General features: G+C 41.8%; 1 protein-coding gene across 1 annotated transcript in view; it reads right to left on the reverse strand.

Annotated features, from left to right (window-relative positions):
* Positions 1–2,458: 2,458 nt before the first annotated feature.
* The window catches only part of MAP3K21 (mitogen-activated protein kinase kinase kinase 21), a 57,776-nt gene continuing 35,104 nt past the window's right edge, over positions 2,459–25,130 (reverse strand). Inside the window, exons 5-10 of the mRNA XM_052640411.1 lie at positions 20,190–20,430; positions 9,883–10,005; positions 7,825–7,972; positions 7,335–7,432; positions 4,478–5,263; positions 2,459–2,967 (exon numbers count right to left, since the gene is read on the reverse strand). Of these exons, the coding sequence (XP_052496371.1) occupies positions 2,540–2,967; positions 4,478–5,263; positions 7,335–7,432; positions 7,825–7,972; positions 9,883–10,005; positions 20,190–20,430 (1,824 nt within the window). The 3' untranslated portion in view covers positions 2,459–2,539. The remainder of the gene's footprint in view (positions 2,968–4,477; positions 5,264–7,334; positions 7,433–7,824; positions 7,973–9,882; positions 10,006–20,189; positions 20,431–25,130) is intronic.

Below are 25,130 nucleotides of genomic sequence, written 5' to 3' on the forward strand. Positions count from 1 at the left end.
TAATCCCATGGCTCATTTCATGATCCTTCCATTTAATCAATTTAGCAGGTTAATACCTGGCTTATTAATAATCTTATTAACATACTTTCCCTTATTGAATAAAAAATAAACTACTACAAACTAGGCACAATCATCAGGAGTAGACCAAAGCCACTGAGCAAATAGACAAGCTATAAAAAAAAGTTTATTAAAAAAATAGACAACATATGTAAACATCTTTTTCAGTCACAAAGCTTCATAATACAGCATATCAGGCCCAGGCCTCAAATCTCTGCAGTGGGAGCACCTTAATTGTTGACTAATAGGAATCAGTTTAATTTATCTTTCAGTGAGCTATTAAGTCTATATGAAAATAAATAACCAGATTCTGCTAAGTATACTAATATACATAGAAAATCACAGATGTACAGTCGATCGCAGCAAAAAATAACTATCTGCAGTAACATGTGAGATTGAGTCCTTTTATCATAACTGTCTTTTTAATATAGCTTCATTTCTAAATTCATAATGTAAAGTTGACGAAAATAAAGCCAAACAGGAACAGAGTAGAGGAACAAGACAGATGGATACCCATCACTCTCCCACCCTCACATGCCACGCCACACACACGCCACACACACAAATGCACACAGTGTTTTGGTAGAAGCAACACTGAAAACATGATTTCTATCTTTCGTGTTTCATGTATCCTTGTAGGCATATATTTCCTTTACTTTTAGCTGGAAGTTACATGCCCCCAAGTGACTAAGTATGAAGCAGTCAACCGTATTTTCAAGTGTGATACAATTTTGAGGAAACCAAATCTCTGTTACATAATTCAACAGCCACCCCAAACGGGAGTCAAATCACAGAATGGACCATAACACAACAAAATGTAATTAAGTACCTGAGATTTTGCTGCAAGAATCTTAAACACAAGACTGTTTTCTTTAGGGCAAAATGCGCTTATATTAACATAATCCTTTCATGCCCTGTTCTTTATTTGCTGGGGCATACTTGTTAGATGACTAAGATGTTCCAAAATGGCTAAATAGTACAATTTTACTTTTTAAAAATCTACTATAGGTAGATATTTTATCACACTTGATTTAATTTAAATTGCTGACCTTTCAATTATTCAGTAACTCTTAACCAAGGAAAAATTTTAAATGAAGTAACAAGTAATATTTGCAGTTAAAGTTTTTCACTGTATGGAAAATTTAAGACAGTTATTATCTTTCATCTGAATAATCATATTCTAATGATAGAAGCATAATATATTTAACAGAAGAACCCAGACAAGTTTACCAAGCTCCTGGATAGCCATTTCATAGCTTAATAACTCAGTAGTCTATTTGCAGCATATCTGTATAATTCATAAAAGTGACTCATAAAATAATTTTAAATCATTTAAAAATCTGATCTGCTATCCAAAGATTCATTTTATAAATCCACATCTGAAAATAATCTATATTTTTCTTTTCTATGACATCAACTTATCTCACCCAGCAGATATCTAACACTTATCCACAATTAAGTGAAATGTGAAATAACTATTATTCGAAAATACTTAAATTCTAACAGTACTTTCTCACTGACTGTATTTGAGGTTACTGGGATGATTATGCATTTAAATAGAGAAAATAAAAATTAAATGACATCAAGACACATGTGTCAATTAATTTTTAAAAACTCCATGGCAAAATAAAAGCTTTACACTTCTGGATACCAAATTAATGGCTACTGATGACGGGGGACCATTTTTACAGGGAGAACCCACAGGTTAGTGTGCCTCAGCTGTACACCGTATGGTCTAAGTCAACTGTTAATGACTGATTTGTTTTTAATCTATTTTGGAGTTCCAATGGATAAAACTTTTAGAAGTTACATTCATTAAAACTTTTATAAACTACATTCAGTAAAATTTTCTCAAAGAGAGAAACATTGCATATTTTAGATGAGATGTGGACATACTTGTGCATTATAAGCCCATTGCTGAACTTAAGTAGCTTAAATAGGACTCTGCATCTATTCTAGTTTTCAAATTTTTAAAAACAGACACCTTTACTCACTAATATCACATTATTCTTGGCTTTTGTTGCACAAGTAACGAAACAAAAGTGAGAAATGAAGAAAAGAAGGGAAAGGGAAGTAGAAAATGAAGGAAGGCAACAGGAAGGAAGGAATCAAAAATGGCACTCTTACAATTTTTGTGTGTGGGGTCACGTGACTGAACACCACCACCACCGGAAAAGAATATAAATGGGGAGAAAAAGCATTTAAAGTTGTGCTTAAACATAGATTCACTTTGTTGTACAGTTCTTGCTTTATAGTGTGTGTAGTATTTCAAGTTGCTAGGTAAGAATCCAGTGGACAAACGATACAGTCAGCCAACGGCAATGACTTCCATTTCTGGAGAAGTTAGACATCCATGACTATTTCAGTGACACGGCCACAGCTTTGAAAACACAGCAGCATGAAACAATTAAAAGGTAGACACCTTGTTTTCATTTGTTCACCTTAAAAACACAAAAAGAAATGCTTAAACAACAGAAGGCACTTAAGACAGAAATTCTTTCTCGAGTTCGTACAGAGATGGTCGGCTCGCTCTGCTTCTTATCCTGCACAGAGGCACCGTGCGGTCCCGGCTCTGGCCTTCCACATCGGTGTCCAGCAAGGAAGGCATGCGGGGCTGAGTTCTCTTCTTGGGGCCGAGAGGACAGCTGTGGGCTGGTCCTGGACCACCCACTGCAGGGCCAGCCTGTGAGGGCTGAGACTCTGTTCTCGGTGGGAAGGCCTGCAGGGCACCTCCTCGGCTTCTTAGAGGGGGAGGGCGAGGCAGAGGCACCATATGGACAGCTCTTTGCTTTTCAGGCGGGACCTCACTTGGCAGGTCACTGTGAGGTCCAGACAGGGAGGGGGGCATCCCCCAAACCCACTCAGGGGGCAGTTCAGAGGCTCCAGGGGCTGAGATGAGAGCTGCACCAGCTGGCAAAGAGAGTGTGTGATTAGACAGTAACATTGAAAACAATGGATATCAAGGAAAATAAACTGGGTGACTTCACCCAAACCCTATATCCTAACAGTTTGTAAAGTAAGCTTTGATGAAAGAACCTGAACACAAACCTTACTTTACAAACTGTTAGGATATAAGGTTTGTTTGTATTGAAAAGTACCTCAAAGTTGGAAAGATTGCTTGAATCTGGGAAACTACAACTGTAAAGAGCTAAATCATCATCAGATGCTTAGACCAATGATCATTAGAATTGTTTAATAAACAGGATTAGACTGGACTAAAATTAAGGCGTAAAATGATGGTGAGTATGACTGAATTCACTTTCAGGTGACAATTTGAAAATATTAATGAAAATAAGGAAGCACTTATGTTTCTACACGTTACACCTTTCCTTTTTTGTTCTGAAGAACTGACTTATTACCACCCTGTTGTTCATTCGCATCCGACTCTTTGCGACCCCATGGACTGTAGCCCACCAAGCTCCTCTGTTGGGATTTTCCAGGCAAGAACACTGGAGTGGGTTGCCAGTTCCTTCTCCAGGGGTCTTCCTGACCCAGGGATTGAACCCATGTCATTTGCATTGGCAGGCGGGTTCTTCACTGCTGAGCCATCAGGGAAGGCCTGTTACCACTCTAGCAGATAATTATTGGCTTCAAATGAAGAAAAAAAGTTCTTACGGGATTATCGTGATGGGATTTCACCATGTGCAATTATAAATTACTAATATTTATTACATTATAAAAGAGCAATAAACCAATTTATTTAAAGACAATGAAAACTAATATTAGAAAAAATGTGCCTACTTGTAGCACACTTAGAGAGATACAGGAGAAGATAGAGCAAATGAAAGCAGCCTCAGTTTTAATACCCTTTATAACCAATCCTAGCATAACATTTTATGATCTAAAAAGCATTTTTCATATACATTATCTCACTTGATCCTCATGATCTATATCTGATGTGATTGTAATCACATTTACATACAAAAGAAATAATAGTTAATCCCCACATAGCATTTACTGTCCATTTGATCTTTATACCCCCTGAACTCAATCTCAGCATAACTGGACAGTGAAGTCAGGTGATGCAGAAGACATGGTACCACGGGGGAGGTAGGACAACCAGTTTTAGCAGCAGCTATCCCATTAATTATTGGTTCAGACTTTGTCAAATAATTGTCTACCTAACATGAGGGGCTTGGAGCAGTTACTCTCCACATGCTCACTCTGTTTTAATATGCTATTATTTAAGTTGCTGAAATTTAGTTGTATTTTCTCCAGAATCTAAATGATAGTTAAGGTCAAATGAAAGAGTAAAATTAAATGACAGTCAAATGAAAGGGTAAAATGCAAAGATTTCTGTAAAGAGTGAAAAGAAATTTGTAAATGTAATCATATGGAAAAGAGAATCAGAGAGTCACGCAATTTTACAGTCCAGTCTCTACAGTGGTATCTGGTACTTTCACCCATGAACGCAGCCTACCTGGGGGCCGGGCAGCACTTCCATCAGACAGGGTCCTTCGGTGACTTGCTGCTCTCTCCTTGGAAGCAGCAGCGTAAGAAACGCCCCCACATGTCAGCTCCATGAAGGAAGGAGGCAGGTTTCTCCACCCATCACTGTTGGTCTCCAGTCTTGGCATGGGGGTTGACTTCTGGCCCCTCCCTCCAAAGGCAGGGCAAGGATCTGGAGTGGGCACCCGAGGGGCACAAGAGATGTGTGTGGTGCTCTCGAAGGAGTCTTCGCCGTCGGTGTGCAGCAGGCACCTGGTGGAGAGGGAAGGCACGGACAGGAGGTTTGCAGTGGTGGACGGTGGGAGGGAGGGGGTGCTGCTGGCTCCCTCGCCCATGGCCAGCAGCCTTGCGGCGGGGCTGGCATTGCGGCGAGACTTAGGTACCCGCTGGAAGATGCCTTCACGTTTCTTCCTGCCTTCCTTGGGCAACGGGTCTTCGGGAGCCTGTGCTTTCGTGAGCTCTCTTATGTCCAAGCCCAGAGCCACCGATGCCAGCAGCATGGTACAGCCGTACAGAGCAGACTCCGTTTTCTTTCTCTGGGGGGATCTGCTCAGACTGTTTGGAGGGGTCCCCTGAGGAGTGCCGGCAGCAGGGCTCACTGGGGTTCCCTCCTCCCAGCTTTCAGGTTCCACCGGGTTCTCTCTCTGGCCATCTTTCCAAAGAGGTAGATCAATGTAGGCCTGAGTTGGCGATTTTATCTGCTTTGGTTTTCTGTGTTCCAATCCATCAGGGGCAAGTTTTGGCTCTTCACAAGCACCTACATAGAAGGATAAACACACACACGCTAGGACCATTTTCCAGCAAAAACCATGAAAACTACACTGTAAAACAAAGCTGAAATCTAACAAATACATATTCTACATCATGACACATGGAGTCCTTTTCAGTTTAGCAAATGGTTCGTCCAGGAGGACCCTGCACAAGGGGTATCCAGGGTGCTATGACTCAGGCTCCCTGCAGAGGGACCTGCAGGGGCATTTGCAAGCCCTGAAACCAAGGCAAACATGATCAATATCTGCATAAGATCATACTGTCCTTTTGGGAGTCACTTAGGCATTCGGGAGACGCTGAGTGCTTGCTAGGCACCAGGCACTGCGAGTAGAGTGGTGAACACAGCAGATAAACTTTTTGGTTTGAGTTGACATTCTAATTTGTGGGTGACGAAGAACACATATATTCTGGGTTCCATGTAGACAAATAAGAATTTTAGATAAGAGTGATGAACAGGGAGAGAGGTTCAAGAGGGAGGGGACATAGGTGTAGCTATGACAGATTCATGTTGATATATGGTGGAAGCCAACACAGTATCGAAAAGCAATTATCCTCCAATTGGAAGTCAATAAATCAAAAAGTAAAAAATAAAAACAAAACCAAAAATGTTATGGGGAAATGGTGGAGCAAAAAAAAAAAAAAAAGGCTGCTTGAATTTCTGGTTTGTGTCACTTTTACCCTACCGTATTTTTCTGAATTTCCTTCATGTGCTTTTCTTTCTTGAAAAATAAAAGAAAAATCTGCCTCATTAAAAAAAAAAAAAAAAACAGTGATAAATAAATAAAAACGGGTACTGAGGTAGAGGGCTGGGGTGAGAGACCACTTCAGCTGAGGTGGTCAAGGAAGGCTTTCCGGGAATGCTTGAGCTGAGACATAAACTCACAGAGGCACCAGGCCACACAGATGGGAGATGGGAGCGGGCCTTCAGGCAGGACAGACGGCGTGAACCCTTTGCTCACTGACCCTTCCAGTGGACTACAGGGTTAACTTCATGGAGACCCAGCTGGGTCAGCTACATAAATCCTTTTATTTCCTCCAAGTGACCTGTGGAGGAGTTATTAATAGGATCAAAATATTCTAAGAAAGAATAAAAACATTGGAAAAAAAAAAAAAGGCCGACTACCCAGTCACAAATAATGAAACATGTACTGTAGAAATAACAGTTTTGTGACCACTGATTGCCCTTCATGACTCCTCAAGTGACATTTGCTGATGCACTGCAGTATATAATGAGAGAACCTCTTGCCTTTATAGGCAAGAGAGAGTCAGCACACAGTAACGAATCTGGTGTCAGAAAGTGCTTATCCAGGATTCAGAGGGGACCTGCCTCTGTTTACCTGAATGTATTTATGGAGATATTTAGGCTGAAACCACATGCTTGTGATAACACAGAAGAAGAAAACTAACCATGAACAGTGAGTGATAAGGTGCGTGCAAAATTGAACACAGCAGTAATAATAAATTCAAGATGTCTATACCATGTTTAGCTAAAGCATCTTTCCTTTGATCACAGTATCAAAGAGCTGTCTTAAGTTATTGAGGGTAAAGACCGATTTTGTCTTCTTTGGTGATAGCCATCATTGAGGGTTTTCAACAACTACCGTATCTTTTCAATCTTTTAATATCTGAATACTGAACAGGAATGTTGAATATAGAAAGCAATGATGACTTACTTAAATTAGAGATTCCAATGTAACACTCTCCAGCAGTAGTTTTCCACAGCTAACTAGCTTGACAATATTTCATCATGTCATGGGGTGGGAATACAACCTCAGCAGAATTTCAGGGTGCCTACATCTTCATATTTACTATTTCCTATACTAAATTAATTTGGATCTATCTAATAAATTATACTAATTTTTCTGGTATAGAATAGGGTTGCAAATTCCTGATAAACAATGTGGAACCTAATGATTACTTTCCACCATGAACACTGCCAGGACATAAGATAAGTTTCGAGCTCAGTGTAGCCCCACTACTACTTTGACGCTGCTAACCTTTCTGACATCACTTCCAGAGCACTCACATGCTAAGTCTATTTCCAGAAACCCATTTACCTGGCTGGTCCACAAATAATGAAGACAATGGCATGGTTGTCTGATTTTTTATTAATATAGTTGACCAAGGACTGTTGCCATCTGAGAGAGGTCTTATTCTACAAGAGAAAAATGTTTATTTTGAAATAATAGAACCACATGAACACAAACTAGGTTTTGGTAAATATACACTAACAAGATTTTTAGGTAGTAAAGAGAACACATTTGGATTCTGTGTTTTAAAGAGTTAACAAAGTACAAACAAAACCTTAACATGAGATGTAAAACATTTTTAAAACTGCTTAACCAAATAATAATTAATTTAGTATGATAAGCCCATCCTAGAAATTAACTTGATATTCAGGTATCTTTGTATTACTCTAATTGCTTTTTAAAAGGTAAGTCTGGCCAATGCAACATGTAAAAGGCCCTGATAAAAAATAACTAAGTAAAAAAGCACTGCTCTGCGTCACAGTGCACACTGAAATACCACCAGATGTCACACGTGTACCTTTCTTTGCAATCAGTTCTTTCTTTCATTTGAATCGAATTTGGACCCCAGGTACAACCCTTTTTCTTGAAATTCCTTTTTATATCTTCAAATTCTTGTCGACAGACGGTGTTTCTGCCCCAAGTTGTATTGCTTTCATCTGAGGTCACTAAACAGAGAGCATCACTCATTAACCAATTACAATTTTTTAAGTTTTAGGATGAATCAAGTCAGCTGTAAAACTATCTTACTCAAAGTGTATAGATGATTGAGAAACATGAAAAGAATGAAGAAGTTATTTCTTTCACCCTACTCGAGGCAAATGTCTGTCTCTAATCATAACAGTAAGAAAGGTAAAAGGTAAACCTGAGGTAGCCATAAAGGGCTGATAATTTCTTTATCTATGCATTTAACATGATGCAATAGTTAGGACTTCATTTTACTTGGGAGGGAAAAAAAAAAAAAGGCAAATTGAACATTTAACTTAGTACTTAATTTTTTAACCAAATCAAAGTTTAGAACCTAAGGAACAAAGGTCTATTTTGAAACTGTAATTTCAGCCACTATTTCATTAGTCATCACAACTGTTTGGCTACAATTACCTTTTAAAACCTGAACATATGCAAGTTTTCCCACATCTTGCCTTATTTCATCCCCTTGTGGGGAGGTTTACATTCACGTCTGACCTCCACCCGTTGCTGACACACACGTGTGACACACAACTGCCTCCTCCCGCAGCCCCTCGCTGCTTGAGAACCATGGGGAGAGTGGCTGTTATTACTACACACTTAGAAAACAATCCTGTCACACACCAGAGGCACTAGAAACACAGCTGAAAGCATTATGATATAGCTACACAGGGGGTAAAAATCTACACTTTGGGTCTAACCGAAACTCGCACAGAACCACTGTAAGTTGAAAATGTAGTTAATACACCTGACCTACCGAACACGGCTTAGCCCAGCCCACCTTAAACGTGCTCATGTACCCCCACGGCTGATTCATGTCAATGTACGGCAAAAACCACTACAATATTGTAAAGCAATTAGCCTCCAATTAAAATTAATTCATTAATTTAAAAAAATGTGCTTAGAAGAGTTACTGTGTTTGTTTAGCTGCCAAGTTGTATACAACTCTTCTGTGACCCCATAGCCTGCAGCCCTCCAGGTCTTTCTGTCCATGGGGTTTCCCAGGCAAGAATTCTGGAGTAGGAGGCCTTTTCCTTTCCCAGGAGATCTTTCCGATCCAGGGAATGAACCCGTGCGACCCACATGGCAGAAGGATTCTTCATCATCTGAGCCACCTGGGAAACCCGCTTAGAACAGTCACACTAGGCTACAGTTAGCAAAATCATCAAATACAAAGCCTAGTTTATACTAAAGTTAAATATCTCATGTGCCTTACGGAATCCAGCAGTGAAAGTGAAAAGCAGAGTAGCTGTGAGTATATGGCTTATTTCTCCTCATGACGGCAGGGCTGACCAGGAGCCCAGCATCTTGAGAGGATGGTGCCTCGCATCACTCCCCAGGAAAAGATCAAAATTCAAAGTATGGTTTCCACTGAATGTGAGTCACTTTAAAACCACTGTAAAGCCATAAAACCCTAAGTCGAATTACCCTAATGTGGGGGGCCATGTGCATTAGGGTGGTCAATACACACCAAATGAGAGCTAAATCCCAAAAAAGCAGAATACTGTCTTCTTTATTTACAAAACAACTGGAAGTAACCTCAAATTCTGGATTTCAGTTTTCAAAATATCCACAAGTATGCTACTGATGTAATTCGGTTATACAAACGTCACAGGTACAGGCTTCACAAAATCTTATAAGTCTCGAGATCTTATTTCAGTTTCTACTCTGTGGCCTGGTAACATCACCAATTGTGCAGAGTCTAAAAATCATTTACTGTGAAAATAAGAAAATTAGACTAAGAAGAAAATTTTGATTTCCAAATAGTTATGATACCTCTTGTATTTCACATGCTTAGAAACCACTTATAAAAACATGTCTGCTTAAGTTGAATCAAAGTCCACTAGTGACAGAAACCCACCCAAAAGACCCCAAGGGGGAGAAAGCTTACGCTGTATTGCTCGGAGTCGGGGGATCACTGTGGGGCTGCTGGGTGGGCTGGAGCTGCTGCTGTTCAGACTTCTTCGTTTGTCCAAATTGGGGGAGGCCTGTACGGTTATTTTGTGCTGGAAGTCTGTTGGATATGGGGAGAAAAAAAGAGAACTGAGATTTGACGGTTTTAGGTGATTTTCATAGTCCCGTCTTTGGTATGTGGCAATAAAAGCAGAAATTGCCAGACAGTAAGATATGGTCAACATCCAGAAAATGAAGATCATGGCATCTGGTCCCATCACTTCATGGGAAATAGATGGGGAAACAGTGGAAACAGTGTTAGACCTTATCTTTTTGGGCTCCAAAATCACTGCAGATGGTGACTGCAGCCATGACATTAAAAGACACTTGCTTACTCCTTGGAAGGAAAGTTATGACCAACCTAGACAGCATATTGAAAAGCGCAGACATTACTTTGCCAACTAAGGTCCATCTAGTCAAGGCTATGGTTTTTCCTGTGTTCATGTATGGATGTGAGAGTTGGACTGTGAAGAAGGCTGAGTGCCGAAGAATTGATGCTTTTGAACTGTGGTGTTGGAGAAGACTCTTGAGAGTCCTTTGGACTGCAAGGAGATCCAACCAGTCCATCCTAAAGAAGATCAGCCCTGGGATTTCTTTGGAAGGAATGATGCTAAAGCTGAAACTCCAGTACTTTGGTCACCTCATGTGAAGAGTTGACTCATTGGAAAAGACTCTGATGCTGGGAGGGATTGGTGGCAGGAGGAAAAGGGGATGACAGAGGATGAGATGGCTGGATGGCATCACTGACTCGATGGACGTGAGTCTGAGTGAACTCAGGGAGATGGTGATGGACAGGGAGGCCTGGCGTGCTGTGATTCATGGGGTCGCAGAGTCGGACACGACGAATACGGTATGTCTCAGAGTCTGTTCCTGCTTTCTTACTTGTCTTTCATTCAGGATTTGAGTCCATAAACAGTGACTCAGAATCTTGATACATTAGGCAGCACACTGAGACACACAGACACACAAGGAAATCAACTATTACTGAGCATCTGGAGAACCCAACAGTCTTCTGGGAAGAAGAGTTTCCTTCATTCAGTCTGACACAGTTGAAATGAAACTGAAAGAGGAGACACCCTGGGTTAAACGAGTCCTGGTTCTGTCACTAACTGTGGACCCCAAACCAGCAAGGAGCCTCTTAGAGTCGGTTTCCCAGGCTTTTGGCTAGTACAGCAGACACCACCACAGGGTTGCCATGGTGATTAAAACAGAAAACATACATTACGTGGGGTTCAGAACATGCTACCCCAACATTTACTCCTTTTTGTTGTTGTTTAGTCGCTCAGTCGTGTCCAACTCTTTGTGACCCCATGGACTGCAGCCCTCTAGGCTCCTCTGCCCGTGGGATTTCCCAGGCAAGAACACTGGAGTGGGTTGCCATTTCTTCCTCCCTGGGATCCTCCTGACCCAGGGATCAAACTCCAGGCAGATTCTTTACCACTGAGCCATCAAGGAAGCCACATTTACTCTTTAACCTGTTACATTTCTACAAGACAGTTCACTCTTCATCAACCTAGCATGAAAATGTTCAGGTCTGGTTTTTTTTAGGGGGGGCGGTATTCATTGCTTTATGCAGGCTCTCATGTCACAGAAACTTGTATTAAACACATTTTTATGCTTTCCCCTATTGATTTGGCTTTGTCAGTTTCATCTTCAGACCCAGTCAGGGTCAAGTGAAACTTCCCCACCTAAAGTTAAAACTGTTTTGTGGCTAAGGTACCTACAAATGATGGTTACTATTATCTAACTGTGATACAGTTAGATACAGGATAGCTGTCATGCCAGATGAAATGCCAAGAACTATGGCAACACACAAAAGAAAAGTAACATTACCAGAGGAAAGAAAACTTTGTAAACCGTCAGAAAAAGTATTGAAAACTTAGAAGCAGGAAAAATAAATGACTGGGTATTCTTTCATTGTGGTGTCCTGCTTAACCTCTGACTAGTTTTCTATTGATGGGGCTATTTTTACAACTCAGTAGAGACAAAGGTTAACTTGTAGATTTTGTCTGGTGATGATGCAAATAATTTTTGCCTGGTGTGAAAGAAAATCCCAAAGGTTATTATTTATTGCCATAATGGGCATTAACCAAGTCTGTATTTAGCCTAGCAATTGAATGCTAATATTTCTTTATTAAATTGACCATAAATACTAAGCTCCTCAAATCCCCATGTGAACCAGTTTACATGGGTTCCCCATTAATATTAATTAATCAATATTAATTATTAATGAAATAAAATCTTTGACATGTTCATTTTATGTTTGCAAGAAAGCTATAATTTACCTTATTGTATAAAATAATTATACTTTAAAGAACCACAAGGTATTGAATGAGGAGTTTTAATTTGGTAGGCAAGACAGTTATCCAATTACTTATGTTACAAATCTGAAGCTTTCCTTGATATTGTGTTCTCCCTGAACTTCCACATCCAATCAAACACAAAATATCTTGTAAATTCTGTTCTGTATTCTTCTTAGAGCTATTGTTGAGTCAGCAAACTCCACATGTGAAGCCCAACTTACCACTTACTAGCCACATGAATTTGGGGAAAGTAACTTCACCTCTGTAAGTCACAGCATCTTCATTGACAAAAATGGAAAAAAGAATGATTCCTACTCCACAGGACAGTTAGGTAGACTTAAATACAAAGAAGTACAGAAAGTACTTGGGCTTCCCAGGTGGCTCAGTGGTAAAGAATCCTTCTGCCAATGCAGAAGACTCGGGTTCCATCTCTGGAGGAGGAAACTGGCAACCCACTCCAGTATTCTCTCCTGGGAAATCCCATGGACAGAGGGGCCTGGTGGGCTACAGTCCATAGGGTCGCAAAAGAGCTGGACGTGACTGAGTGACTAAGCATCGAAATATACTTGAACATAAAAAATACTCAATGCACATTAGTGACACTTCTTGTTCTCTCCATCTCCACCACCACCATCATTTCACGCTGAGGCTGCTACAATCCTTTGGTCTATCTTCCAGCAACTCCACTCGACCCCCTGATCTACCTCACAACAGCCAGACGCTTGCTTGCTTATTTATTTATGGCTGTGCGGGTCTCTGCTGCAGCATGGATGCAGCAGTTGTGGCACAAAGGCTTAGATGCTCCCAGGCATGTGGGATCTTAGTTCCCCAATGAGGGGTTGAACCCAAATCCCCTGCACTGGAAGGCAGATTCTTAACCACTGGACCACCAGGGAAGTCTCCAGGGGCATGCCTGTCATTCCCTGCTTAGAGGCCTTTGAAGGGTTCTCATCATTCTTAAAATTATAGATCAAAATCACAACACCCCCTCTAATTCCCTGCAAATCTGATCTGGGTTGTTTGTGCCACCCCTGTTCTCCCATCACTCACCATGATCTAGACAAGGGGACAGCAGGCTTTTCCTAAGAAGTGCCACACAGTAAATACTGCAGTTTCTGTGAGCCACATGGTCTGCTGACGGAGCGGGAAAGCATTCCAACAAAAATGTAAAGGCATGTGTTCCAGTGCAACGCTGCTATGGACGCTGCAGTTTACCTTTCCTGCCAGATTCGTGGCTCAGGAAATCTTCTTTTCTAGTATTTAAAGTGTATAAATCGTTCTTTGCTTGTGGGCTACAGGAAAGAGGTGCGAAGCTGAATTTGGACCCGCAGGTAGAGTTAAGCCATAATGGTCTTTTTTCAATTCCTGAAAGAAACCAAACTTCTTCCCATGTGCTTTCTGCCTGTTCTTTGGCTTCCCTTCATTGGTGGGGCTTCCCTGGTGGCTCAGATGGTAAAGCATCTGTCTACAATGCGGGAGACCCAGGTTCGATCCCTGGGTCGGGAAGATCCCCTGGAGAAGGAAATGGCAATCCACTCCAGTACTATTGCCTGGAGAATCCCATGGACAGAGGAGCCTGGTAGGCTACAGTCCATGGGGTCACAGAGAGTTGGACACGACTGAGTGACTTCACTTTCACTTTCCGAGGTGGCTCAGTGGTGAAGAATCTGCCTGCCAATGCAGGAGATGTGGGTTTGATCCCTGGTTGGGTCAGGAAGACCCCCTGGAGGAGGACATGGCAACCCACTCCAGTATTCTTGCCTGGGAAATCCATGGACGGAGGAGTCTGATGTGCTACAGTCCATGGGGCTGCAAAAAGTCTGACATGACTGAGCATGCGTGCCAGACCACATATTTGGCAAATTCCTACTGTGAGTCTCAATTTAACTTTTTCTTCTTGGGGAAGCTAGTTGTGATTGCTTTAGTCCAGGAGACATCACTCTACTAATCACTGTCACATGACTTTTCCTTCAGAGTGATTAATAATTACAGCCAAAACAAAAGAACCTTTGTTTAACTATTAGCTTAAGACTCACCCCCTCCAATACAATGTCAGTTCTCTATTGAGAGGGTTGTCAGTTGCCATCACTGCAACATCTCCCCACAATGGGCACAGGGCCATGCACAGGAAAGATGCTGAGCGAATCCTTGCTGAACGAGTGTTTCCTCTGTTTGAGATTACAGTATTCATGAGGGCAGAGATCATGTTTTGAAGACAATGCAGATAGACGTGAAGTGCCAGACGGGAGCTCTGTCCCCCTACCATCTAAGAAAGAATGATCTGAAGAGGCAAAGCGGCTTAAGAGAGGGAAAGAATTGATGCAAGAAAACAGTTCATCAGAACAGACATCTAACTGAACTAGGGGGAAGGGAAATAAGTAGGAAAAGAAAGAAATATCCTCACCCAAAGAGATGAAACAATTTAGACCGAAGAGCTTTATAAAGGTTCAGCCAGCCCGGCGGCTCAGTGGTAAAGAATCCAGCTGCAACTCAGGAGCTGCAGTACATGTGGGTTTGACCCCTGGGTCGGGAAGACCCCCTGGAGGAGGAAATGGCAACCCGCTCCAGTACTCTTGCCCGGAGAATCCCATGGACAGAGGAGCCTGGTGGGCCACAGTCCACGGGGTCACAAAGAGTCAGACACAACTGAGCACGTACAAGCACACGGAAGTTTTTGTAGCGAGAGGAGCCTGCAGCCCAGAGTGGAAGGCACGCATGCTCACGCAGGCCTCGGAATCAGAACAACAGAACCAGGCCACAGCACCTGAATGGCAAACCACGAAGGACGAGCGACGGGAGAGGAGGCGACAGGCACAGGCCGGGGAGCCGCCACGGACGGCTTTAAGGCCAAAGGCAGTTGCGAAGGCACAAGACTGGATCTTAATAATACCTAAGATTCAGGGTGCTTCTGGTCTTCTGAAAAAAACCAGATACTTGTACTCAGGGGAAAAAAAAAGAGCACTCTGTGCTTTAAACATAAACAAAACATTCTTTATGATAAACATCCTGTTCCTATGAAACAGAGAAAGGTTGATTCTGTCCCAGTTACAGACTGAGAAAACTCAGGCTGAACTGTTAAGGGGTCCTGGCTGATGTCCAGTGTTTTTCTGGACTGCTTGCTAGACCTGTTCTCAAGTATCTGCTCATGGCAGATTATCATGTGGTCCACAGGCTTTTGACTAAACCTGTATGTTTTCACTGGCAATATTTATGTTTCATGAAGGATGCTGACACGGCTCACTTTACACTAAAAGTTTCAGTATTCGTTGAAAAGTCCTTTGGGGGCTTCTGCCTTCTCTCCCTAGGCATGTACACACACTTGCTCACATTCACGCACACCAGGCACGTGAGTGTGGCAGGCCTCTGGCTCTTGTGAAGTGGTTGAAGTTAGAACATCATGGCTTTAGAGACATACCAACTCCCAAAAGTTTCAAAACCTCTTTGATCTATTTTATATGTTCTAAAAACACAACCTGGGTTCAAAACAAACATAATACAGGAGTGATATAAAGTGGTTACAGTATAAATGTATCTGCCACAACCATTCTTTCTCTCTACAAGTTCCAAGACTGCACACAATTTAATTTACCAACTCTTAGATTATGCCGCCTCATTGTATAAGCACTCATCTTTATTAGGTAGCTATGCAGGATTGTCAACAGGAATAATTGCATTTGAGTTTTCCAGTAATAAATCATCCTAGCTATAAATAGCCATAAAATGAAAAGCTGCTATCAGTGATTACGAAGGAAAAAGTACAATGATTAATTATTCAAATTTAATAACAATTTTTTGAAAGAACTTTTAAGCAATATTCTGGCTTGTCATCTGAATCATTCTCTAACCACCAAAATGATTCTTTGCTTAACTCCACCTTTATAGAAGGCTTAGGTGAGGATCTGGCTACTCTAGTCAAAAAGACAATCTAGGTTGATCTCTGTGTGCGTGTGTGTGTGTGTGTGTGTGTGTGTGTGAAAGTTGCTCACACACAATGCCCTTGTTACAACGGCTGACCAATTTTTCAAAACAATTGAAAAGAAAAGAAAAGGGGGTATCTATGAATATTATGAACCTTCAATTGCACCAATTGAGTACACAATGCTAGTTGAAGGTTAACTGACCCCCAACCAGTTTAATTCCCAAACAGTACAGAAAGCTTGAAGGAAAAAAAATATCTTTAGAATTCTTACCCTAAGGGAATACCTCCTACTAGGAGAACCTGATTTTTGCTCCCCGTGCCTTGAGACCAGAGCTCTCTGGATCACTTATCTTATCTAGACCATCTCTTAAAAAAAAAAAAAAAGGAATGAAGTCTTCAAAAATTTTCTTATTTTCAACTGTTATTTACTATTAGTGAGTTTTACTGGAACAAAACCAGAAACATAGACCAATGGAACAAGACAGAAAGCCCAGAGATAAACCCACACACCTATGGGTACCTTATCTTTGACAAAGGAGGCAAGAATATACACTGGAGAAAAGACAGTCTCTTCAATAAGTGGTGCTGGGAAAAATGGACATAGCTGTCTAGTTTTTACACATAGCTGTTGTAAAAAAAATGAAGTTAGAACTCTTCCTAACACCATACACAAAAATAAACTCAAAATGGATTAAAGATCTAAATGCAAGCATACATATTAAGAACCAGTTTGTAGGAGTCTCAGATACATTTCTAGGAAATTCCTTAAGCTAGATAGACATGGAAAAATTCCTGCAAAAGGGATTTAAGTAGTTTGTAGCTGGAAAAATAAGTAACACCACTCTTCAATCTGTCATCTACCAGCTGTTTCTTCCTTATTAATGTACCATGAAATAGTACTAAAATCTGGTAACTCAAAGAATTTTCTAACAAATCATAATGTTGGAATCCACTAACTCTCTTGAATGTAAGGTACAAATAATTGCTTTCTCCACTGAGCAAAACCACTGAAGGAGAAAATAATTGTTTTTATAGTTCTGACTCTTCTCTGTGGATCTTTGGATGTGTGTCCTACTTTGGGATACTGTGTAAGTAAACTCTGTGTGTGTGTGTGTGTTGGTGAGGTAGCTTGTAGAGTTGAGGGATTCTAATGAGTTTCCATAGAGGTACCAGTGTCACAGCAATGTGGCACCATCTTGTGGGCAGAAGAGGTAACTACCACCCTAAATTACAGAAACTGCATTTCATGCCTTTAAAATGGTTTAGGATTATAGCAATAGATTTTGAGGTTATGTTTTAACTAGAATCTTTTATTAAGTGGCAAAAGGTAAAAAAAAAATATGTGACTAAAATGACCCCTCTATTCTCAGAAACAGGAAAGGGAACTAGTACTATCCAGGAATAATACAAATCCAGCAAAAATATTCAAATATATTCACTTTGTGCTGAATAAATGCAAGGTACCAGCCAAGTAAAATTTGAGAAGAAGAACCCCAGGAATCCTGTGATACTTTGTTTAATCACTCTTTCATGAAGATTAAAAAAATCACTGGAATTATTTCATTGTTTCTCCCAAGTTTCTTTCCCATCAGTTTCTAATTAGCTCCCCTCTCCAAAGTTTCCCCAGGGAATCAGTGAATATTAATTATGGTAATATGGTCACAACACAGATAGAAGAACACTGATATAGCTCAGGACTAGAGAAGAAAACTCACACTGAATGCCCCTCTGAATTTGTCTACTGTCTATATCAAAAGCAGAAAGAAGCCTTACCTTAAACGAAACAGACTACTTTAAATTATGTCTGACATATCAGAGAGTCCAGTGAGTTGTCTTTCAAGTTACACTTCGGCTAAAAGCAAACATTAGAAGAGAACCTGGAAAAGTACCTTTTTTTTGTTCCCAAAGAGGTCAAAGGTAAAATGAATGAGGACCACATAGCCAGTTCTCACCTCATCAAAGCACTTAATCAATGATGTATATTCTGTGTACTTCTGACTACCCCACAGCAGCAATTTTCTGATCAATTAAGGACTTCTGTAACCAAAGTCACAATACGTGGCAAGCTGCAAGGATTTTGTAGTAAGTATCTTTACAAGACAATGTATACATATTTTATATAAAACAAAACTCCTGTTACTGTTATTTACATCAAATTTCCACACTATTACCAAACATCTCAGGAAAACACTGGAATCTGTAAAGAACACTCTAAGATGTAATACATATATAGAAAGACAGATACATACAGATATATACACATTGACTGTGTATTCTCTATAGGCTGGGCTGCCTAGGAGGCTCAGTAGTAAAGAATCCACCTGTCAAGCAGAAGACATATGAGACTCAGGTTCGATCCCTGGGTCAGGAAGATCCCCTGACCAGGAGAAGGAAATGGCAGCCCACTCCAGTATTCTTGCCTGGGAAATCCCACGGACAGAGGAGCCTGGAGGGCTACAGTCCACAGGGTGGCAGAAGAGTTGGACTTGAACTTAACTGAAGCAACAAACACCAACCCTACAGGGGCAGCCAGCTCTTGCTCTGTCATCATCCTTCCCTGCGAGAAAACTACTGCAAAACACAGAGGGACATTTGATATTGCCTCAATCAAACATAACTTTATGAATTGACATATGTTTGCTATTTTGTACTCTGTTTAGTTTCTCCCAACATATAATCCATTTCAGTTCAGTCGCTCAGTTGTGTCCGACTCTTTGTGACCCCATGAACCGCAGCACACCAGGCCTCCCTGTCCATCACCAACTCCCGGAGTTCACTCAAACTCATGTCCATCGAGTTGGTGATGCCATCCAACCATCTCATCCTCTGTTGTCCCCTTTTCCTCCCTCCTTCAATCTTTCCCAGCATCAGGGTCTTTTCCAATGAGTCAGTTCTTCATAATACATTTATGTTATATCGCAATGATTTAAAATATTTTTTAAAAGGTTGCCTAGAATTACTGATTTACTTCCCAAGTGGCTCAGCTGGTAAAGAATCTGCCTACAGTGTGGGAGACCTGGGTTTGATCCCTGAGTTGGGACGATCCCCTGGAGAACAGAACGGCTACCCACTCCAATATTCTGGCCTGGAGAATTCCATGGCATACAGTCCATGGGGTTGCAAAGAGTTGGACGTGACTGACCAACTTTAACTTTCACTTTTATACCTCAACGATTTTGAACCTTTAGATGAAGGTGGGTGGTCATCGAGGCACTGAATATACTTTGCTAAGGGTGCGAACAGCAACCTCAGTGCCCCAGATAACAGCCAGCTCCTTGTGGAAGCAAGAAATTGATGTTCAGATTTTAAAAGGTAACTGTAGCCTAACAATTGTGATGACTAATGAAAAGTTCGCTTAAATTACGATCTTAAAATATACCTCTGTTTCTTAGTTTCAAACTTTGATTTGGTTAAAAAATTACATAGGAAGTTCAAGTTAAATGTTCCATTTGACTTATTCCCCTTTCCCCCCCAAAAAAACCAAAATTCTAAACTGTTGTATCATGCTAATTACATAGATAAATAATCAGCTCTTTGCTGCTAATTTACTTTGAGTTTGTATCTCTCCGTGTACTCCACTTTTCTTGCTATTAGGATTACAGACAGAAATTTGCCACTGGTGAGGGTCAAAGAAATCATTCCATTGTTTCTGTTTCTTGATTGTTTAAGTATTTTGAGTAAGATGTGTTTGTTCTGGATTTTCACCATGTTGTGTAGTGCTGGTTCAATGCCATCAGCTAAAGAGAAATTCTGCTTTGATTTCCAAAGGAGTAAACAATAATGTCATTAACAGGAAAGGATGCCCGCAGTCAGATACACTGCTTCCGGTCCCCTGCAATATGCTCCCTTCCCAGGCTGCTTCACACGTGAAAACTCACTAGGTCGTTACGTTCTAACCACGGACTGAAGCAAGAGGTGAAGATGCTCAGTCATAAAATCTCACTCCCCAGCTCTGATGAAGCAAAGAAGCAGACAGGAGGGACGACCACATAAGTCTGAGGGGCCATCGGGGCGGGACCGTACCTGAAGGTAAACTGATGCGATGGCCGTCTCTGAGCTTCAGGCGGCTTCTCTTAAACTTGCCCTTCCTCTTCTTGACGTTGGGCTTCTCCTGATTCAGCTGGAAGATGAGGATGTTGAGCTCTCGCTCCAGCACGTCGATCTCCCGTGCAGCCAGCTGCTGCTCCCGCCGCCGGAGCAGCTCCTCCTGCGACTTCTGCTGCAGGGCGGCCCGCGTCAGCTCCTCCTCCCGGGAGCGCAGCTCCTGCCGCCGGGACAGGGGACAGGATCAAGGTCACTGCAGGCCTCCCGGAGCCTCCCCACAGCCAAGACAGGCCAGGCTGGACCCCAGCTCACCAGGGGCTCACACAGGCTCCATCTGGCAATTCTGGGGGTGTTTCTGCTTTGTTTTGGGGGTGGGGGTGGGGGGGGGGGGCAGAATGGCTTATTTAATCCATGGCTCTTATTTGTATGGAGAAGGCAATGGTACCCCACTCCAGTACTCTTGCCTGGAGAATCATCCCATGGACGGAGGAGCCTGGTGGGCTGAGGTCCATGGGGTCTCTAAGAGTCGGACAGGACTGAGCGACTTCACTTTCACTTTTCACTTTCATGCATTGGAGAAGGAAATGGCAACCCACTCCACGGTTCTTGCCCAGGGAAGAATCCCAGGGATGGGGAAGCCTGGAGGGCTGCCATCTATGGGGTTGCACAGCGTCGGACAGGACTGAAGCAACTTAGCAGCAGCACCAGCAGCTTATTTGTATTAGAGGCCATTAGCATAATTAAGTATTGGGTTTTGAGTCTCACCAGGTGTGCTAGATGGTAAAGAATCCAACTGCCAATGCAGGAGATTTAAGAGATGCAGGGTCGATCCCTGGGTGGGGAAGCCCCTGGAGGAGGGCATGGCACCCCACTCTAGCGTTCTTGCCTGGAGAATCCCAGGGACAGAGGCGCCTAGAGGGCTGCACTACAGTTGCAAGAAGTTGGACACAACTGACTTGACAGCAGAGTACCATCAAGTGTCGGGTTTTGCACCTCACCAGGTGGTTTCTCAGATCTGCCCTTCTTCCTGCAAGGTTCTTTCTGAAAGTTTTATCCACCTTCTTCAAAGTCCAACTCAGAAGAAGGCAAGGAAGCATCCCCCTGGGCTGAGGCACACCCCATCCACGGGATGCATGCAGGGCACCCGGCCACAAGCTCAGGTGTGAAGGGTGTTAAGCTGGGGACCACCGATCCCATCTGTCCATGGCCCTTCTAGTTTTATGATCCAAGAAGAGGCATCACACGTCTTTATACCCAAGTGTAAAGACTCTCTCTCTCTGTCTCTGGCCTTTACAATCACCTGACACTCAAAATGTACATCGACACACAGCAGCCAGGTACTGATGTGAAGGGCCCATTTGAAGAAGACCCAGAACTCTACTCAGTGACCTATATGGGAAGGAAATCTAAAAAGGAGGGGATATAAGCTGATCACTTTACTGCACAGAAGAAACTAACACAACATTACTTCAATAAAAATTAGGGGGAAAAAGAAGGCCCATTAAAGCCAAAAGGGAAAGCTTGATTACTTAAAGGAAAATTATAGTCACCGAAGACTGCAGCAGGTTAGATTTCTCTCCTTAGGTTATTTAAGAATTTGCTTAGGGAATTAACACATTGTGGTGGAGAGACTAACGGGAAAAACAAAGCTAATATGGCAGGAGGCAGGTGAAGGCCCATCAGAAATGAAAATGCAACAGCTCTAAAAGGATAAGTCACTGGAAAATACAGTCAGTCCACAGAGGATTCTCCAGGATTCCATGGATGGACGGAAACTGTCGCTTCACACAGATGTCATGAATTAGCTAACAAAAGTCCCTCTGTCATGACACACACTGATTAAAATATAACTTCCTCTCAGTTTTGGTTTTAGAATTATTTAACTGGTAAGAAACAGAAAATCTATGAAGAATACTTTTATTCCTATTATAAAAAAATTATTCAGTAGTAAAACTGAGAACTCTACAGTCTTTAATCCACATCCCCATTCTTATTCCATTTCTGTAAAGTGTTCCGTTCTTTATCAGAGACATAAATACCTCTTTTGGTGCTGAATTGCTTTCTCTTGTAGACTACCCTGCCATAAATCAAGCATTCACATAGAAAGCCAGGCCTTCGCAAACTTCTATTTACACTGCACCAGACAAGTTCAGTCTTAGAATGTGTGTGTTAGTCCGTTGTGTCTGACTCTTTGAAATCCCATGGACTATAGCCCACCAGGCTCCTCTGCCCATGGAATTCCCCTCCAGGCAAGAATACTGGAGTTGGTAGCCATTCCCTTCTCCAGGGGATCTACCTGACCCAAGGATCCAACCGGAGTCTCCTGCACTGCAGACGGGTTCTTTACCATCTGAGCCACCAGGGAAGCCCAGATCCTAATGCCAAAAACTTTGTCAGAAACTCCACCTTCTCAAGCAGAGCCCTGGGCTGTGAACTTAGAGAGCTACAAGCTTGGTGTGAACATGTCACACTTCATAAGAGCAGGGCACACTTTCCAGAGGCCACCTCGAAAGTACTGATGTGAAGAAACACTGCAAGACAGAGGCTCATGGAAAGAAGGAGAGTTGAGCCATGCGACTGGAGTCATAAGGGAAAATAAAAATGGGGGAGCATCCTCCGGCAATGAATAAGGTAATATCAAGAAAAACGGAGAGTCCTAAAAATAAAGGTTCTGTATGTGGATCAATTCTGACCTTACAGTAGTTCTACCAAAATAGACCGAAACTCACCTTTGAAACATTCCTTCAATTTGTTTTTTTCTAAACAAACTTCATAAACAAAATGATGAGAAATGATTTCCTGAAGACCAATCACTATTCAAATCAGTTCTGCTAATATGTATCAGCTGATTTATGAGGAGAGACCGGTATTTCGTCATTATATTGTGCCAAATATAAATAACTATTTATTACTTGAAAAGAAAAAAAGAAGAAGAAAACACTAGCTGTTTAAAACAATTCGGAATCCTTTATTTAACTAGTGGCTTTACAGTTTGTTCAAATTAGAGGTTTTACTATAGTGTATTTGGGGACAGAGGATCATTCCAGTCAACTTCTAATTCATTACTGTCTGCCCTTCTGTTAAGATATTACTTTTCAGGGGTGTAGATAACAACCCAATTAGCTATTGTGGAATGAAATGGCATAAGGAAGAGATAAAGGCTGTAAATTCACTTAGGCTTTTTGTGTTATTGCTACAGTAACTGAATAAGAAACCATTTTTAATTCCAGGTCTCAAACTAAAGTGTAAACCCCTGTGCAGTGACTTTATAAATTAAAAAAAAAAAAAAAGTCACTTGGTTCATAAGACTTCATAAAAGAAAAAAATAAGATCAAAGAGAAAGTAGCCAAGTACTCTTCCTTCTGAAGGAGTTTTAAAGCATTCAGAAGTATAAGAAAAAAGCACAGTCTGGGGTATTAGAAGCCCTTTGGATTCTCTGAAATTATGAAGCACACAAAAACATTCTTTCGGTCGCTGAGATTACTAGGCAGTGCTGTGTGTTTAATTGCTTGGCACAGGCCATTCTAGTAATGGAAAACCCAAATTCCTGGCACTAGGTGTTAATCATTAACAGTGACAAGCCTTCGTATAGTGGTTCAAAGACAGGTGCACACACCCAGTGTACAGAGACAGACATGCAGAGATAAGAAGCCAGGAATTTGGGGAGGAACCGGTATCTATGGAGGCCACAGTTTACTGAATAACACAGAGCACGGCCAAGTCACTGACCATTAATTCCAGGTCTGACGCCTCCTGCCTCAAGCAATCAGTGAACAGGAAAGGGAGATAGCGCACATCTACTGTGCTTTTGACTCCATCAAAAAAGATGCAATTGAAACCTTCCAGCAAAAAAAAAAAGACTATATATTCTTTAATTATAAACCAAAGACCCACAACATACCGTAAATGCTGTATTTCAAAAAGCACTGCACAGAAGTCATATATGTATATAACAAATATATCAGAAATCATATATATGTAAAGATACCACTGTAGTATATTGCAAAAATGAACCCAAAGAATAGCAAAGAAACTACTTACAAGACCTCAACATGGAGAAAGCAGACATCTAGTCTTAAAGCATTCTTTTTTGATTTCCTCACCACATATGATAAGAATTGTAAAGAATCCACCTGTAATGCAGGAGAGCTGGGTTCAATCCCTGGGTTGGGAAGATCCCCTGGAGAAGGGAAAGGCTACCCACTCCAGTATTCTGGCCTGGAGAATTCCATGGACTGTATAGTCCATGGGGTCACAAAGAGTCAGACACGACTGAGTGACTTTCACTTACGATAAGAATTAACTCACTGGCTGTGCCTCTCTCCTACGGTTTCATATATAATTACCAAGTTTAAAATAATAAGAGTTATTAACGACATCACTTCCAAATTTTAAATTCTGTGATGCCAAGTTTTATTTTTCCTCCAAGTCTTCTTCCATTCCCCAAATGTTTTTTACTTTTGCTATTAAGCATCTCATTTCAGAATTCCTGAAAACCATTTGGGAAGGGGTTAAAAAAAAATCTTAAAAACATGTTAATAATATCACTGATAGTAATCCTTCAAAGAACTGCAAGGCTGAAAAAGTAATGCACTCAGTCATTTTCCAGCTCAGAGCCCCATTTCCCAAGCACCTGGGCTAGGGATGGGGCTGCGGGTGCTGGCAGGAACCTGCCCGGCTTCAGTCAGAGCCACTGCCTTCCTTGTTGCAAGTTGAACACGCACACTTGTCAGCACTTAGCAAGCAGCACGCAGGCATGAGCCCTCTGGACACCTCGCTCGTGGAAGCCCATGCCACCCCGAGGAGGGAGACAGCGTGGCTGGGACACTTTGTGGGGGTGTGGGAGGATGGCAGGACAGTCTCCGTCAGCCAGTGGCAGCGCCCCGACCCCAACCAGACAGGCTGGCTCAAGTCCTCGGT

The sequence above is a fragment of the Budorcas taxicolor genome, chromosome 5 (assembly GCF_023091745.1).
Source record: "Budorcas taxicolor isolate Tak-1 chromosome 5, Takin1.1, whole genome shotgun sequence".
Taxonomy (NCBI): Eukaryota; Metazoa; Chordata; class Mammalia; order Artiodactyla; family Bovidae; genus Budorcas; species Budorcas taxicolor.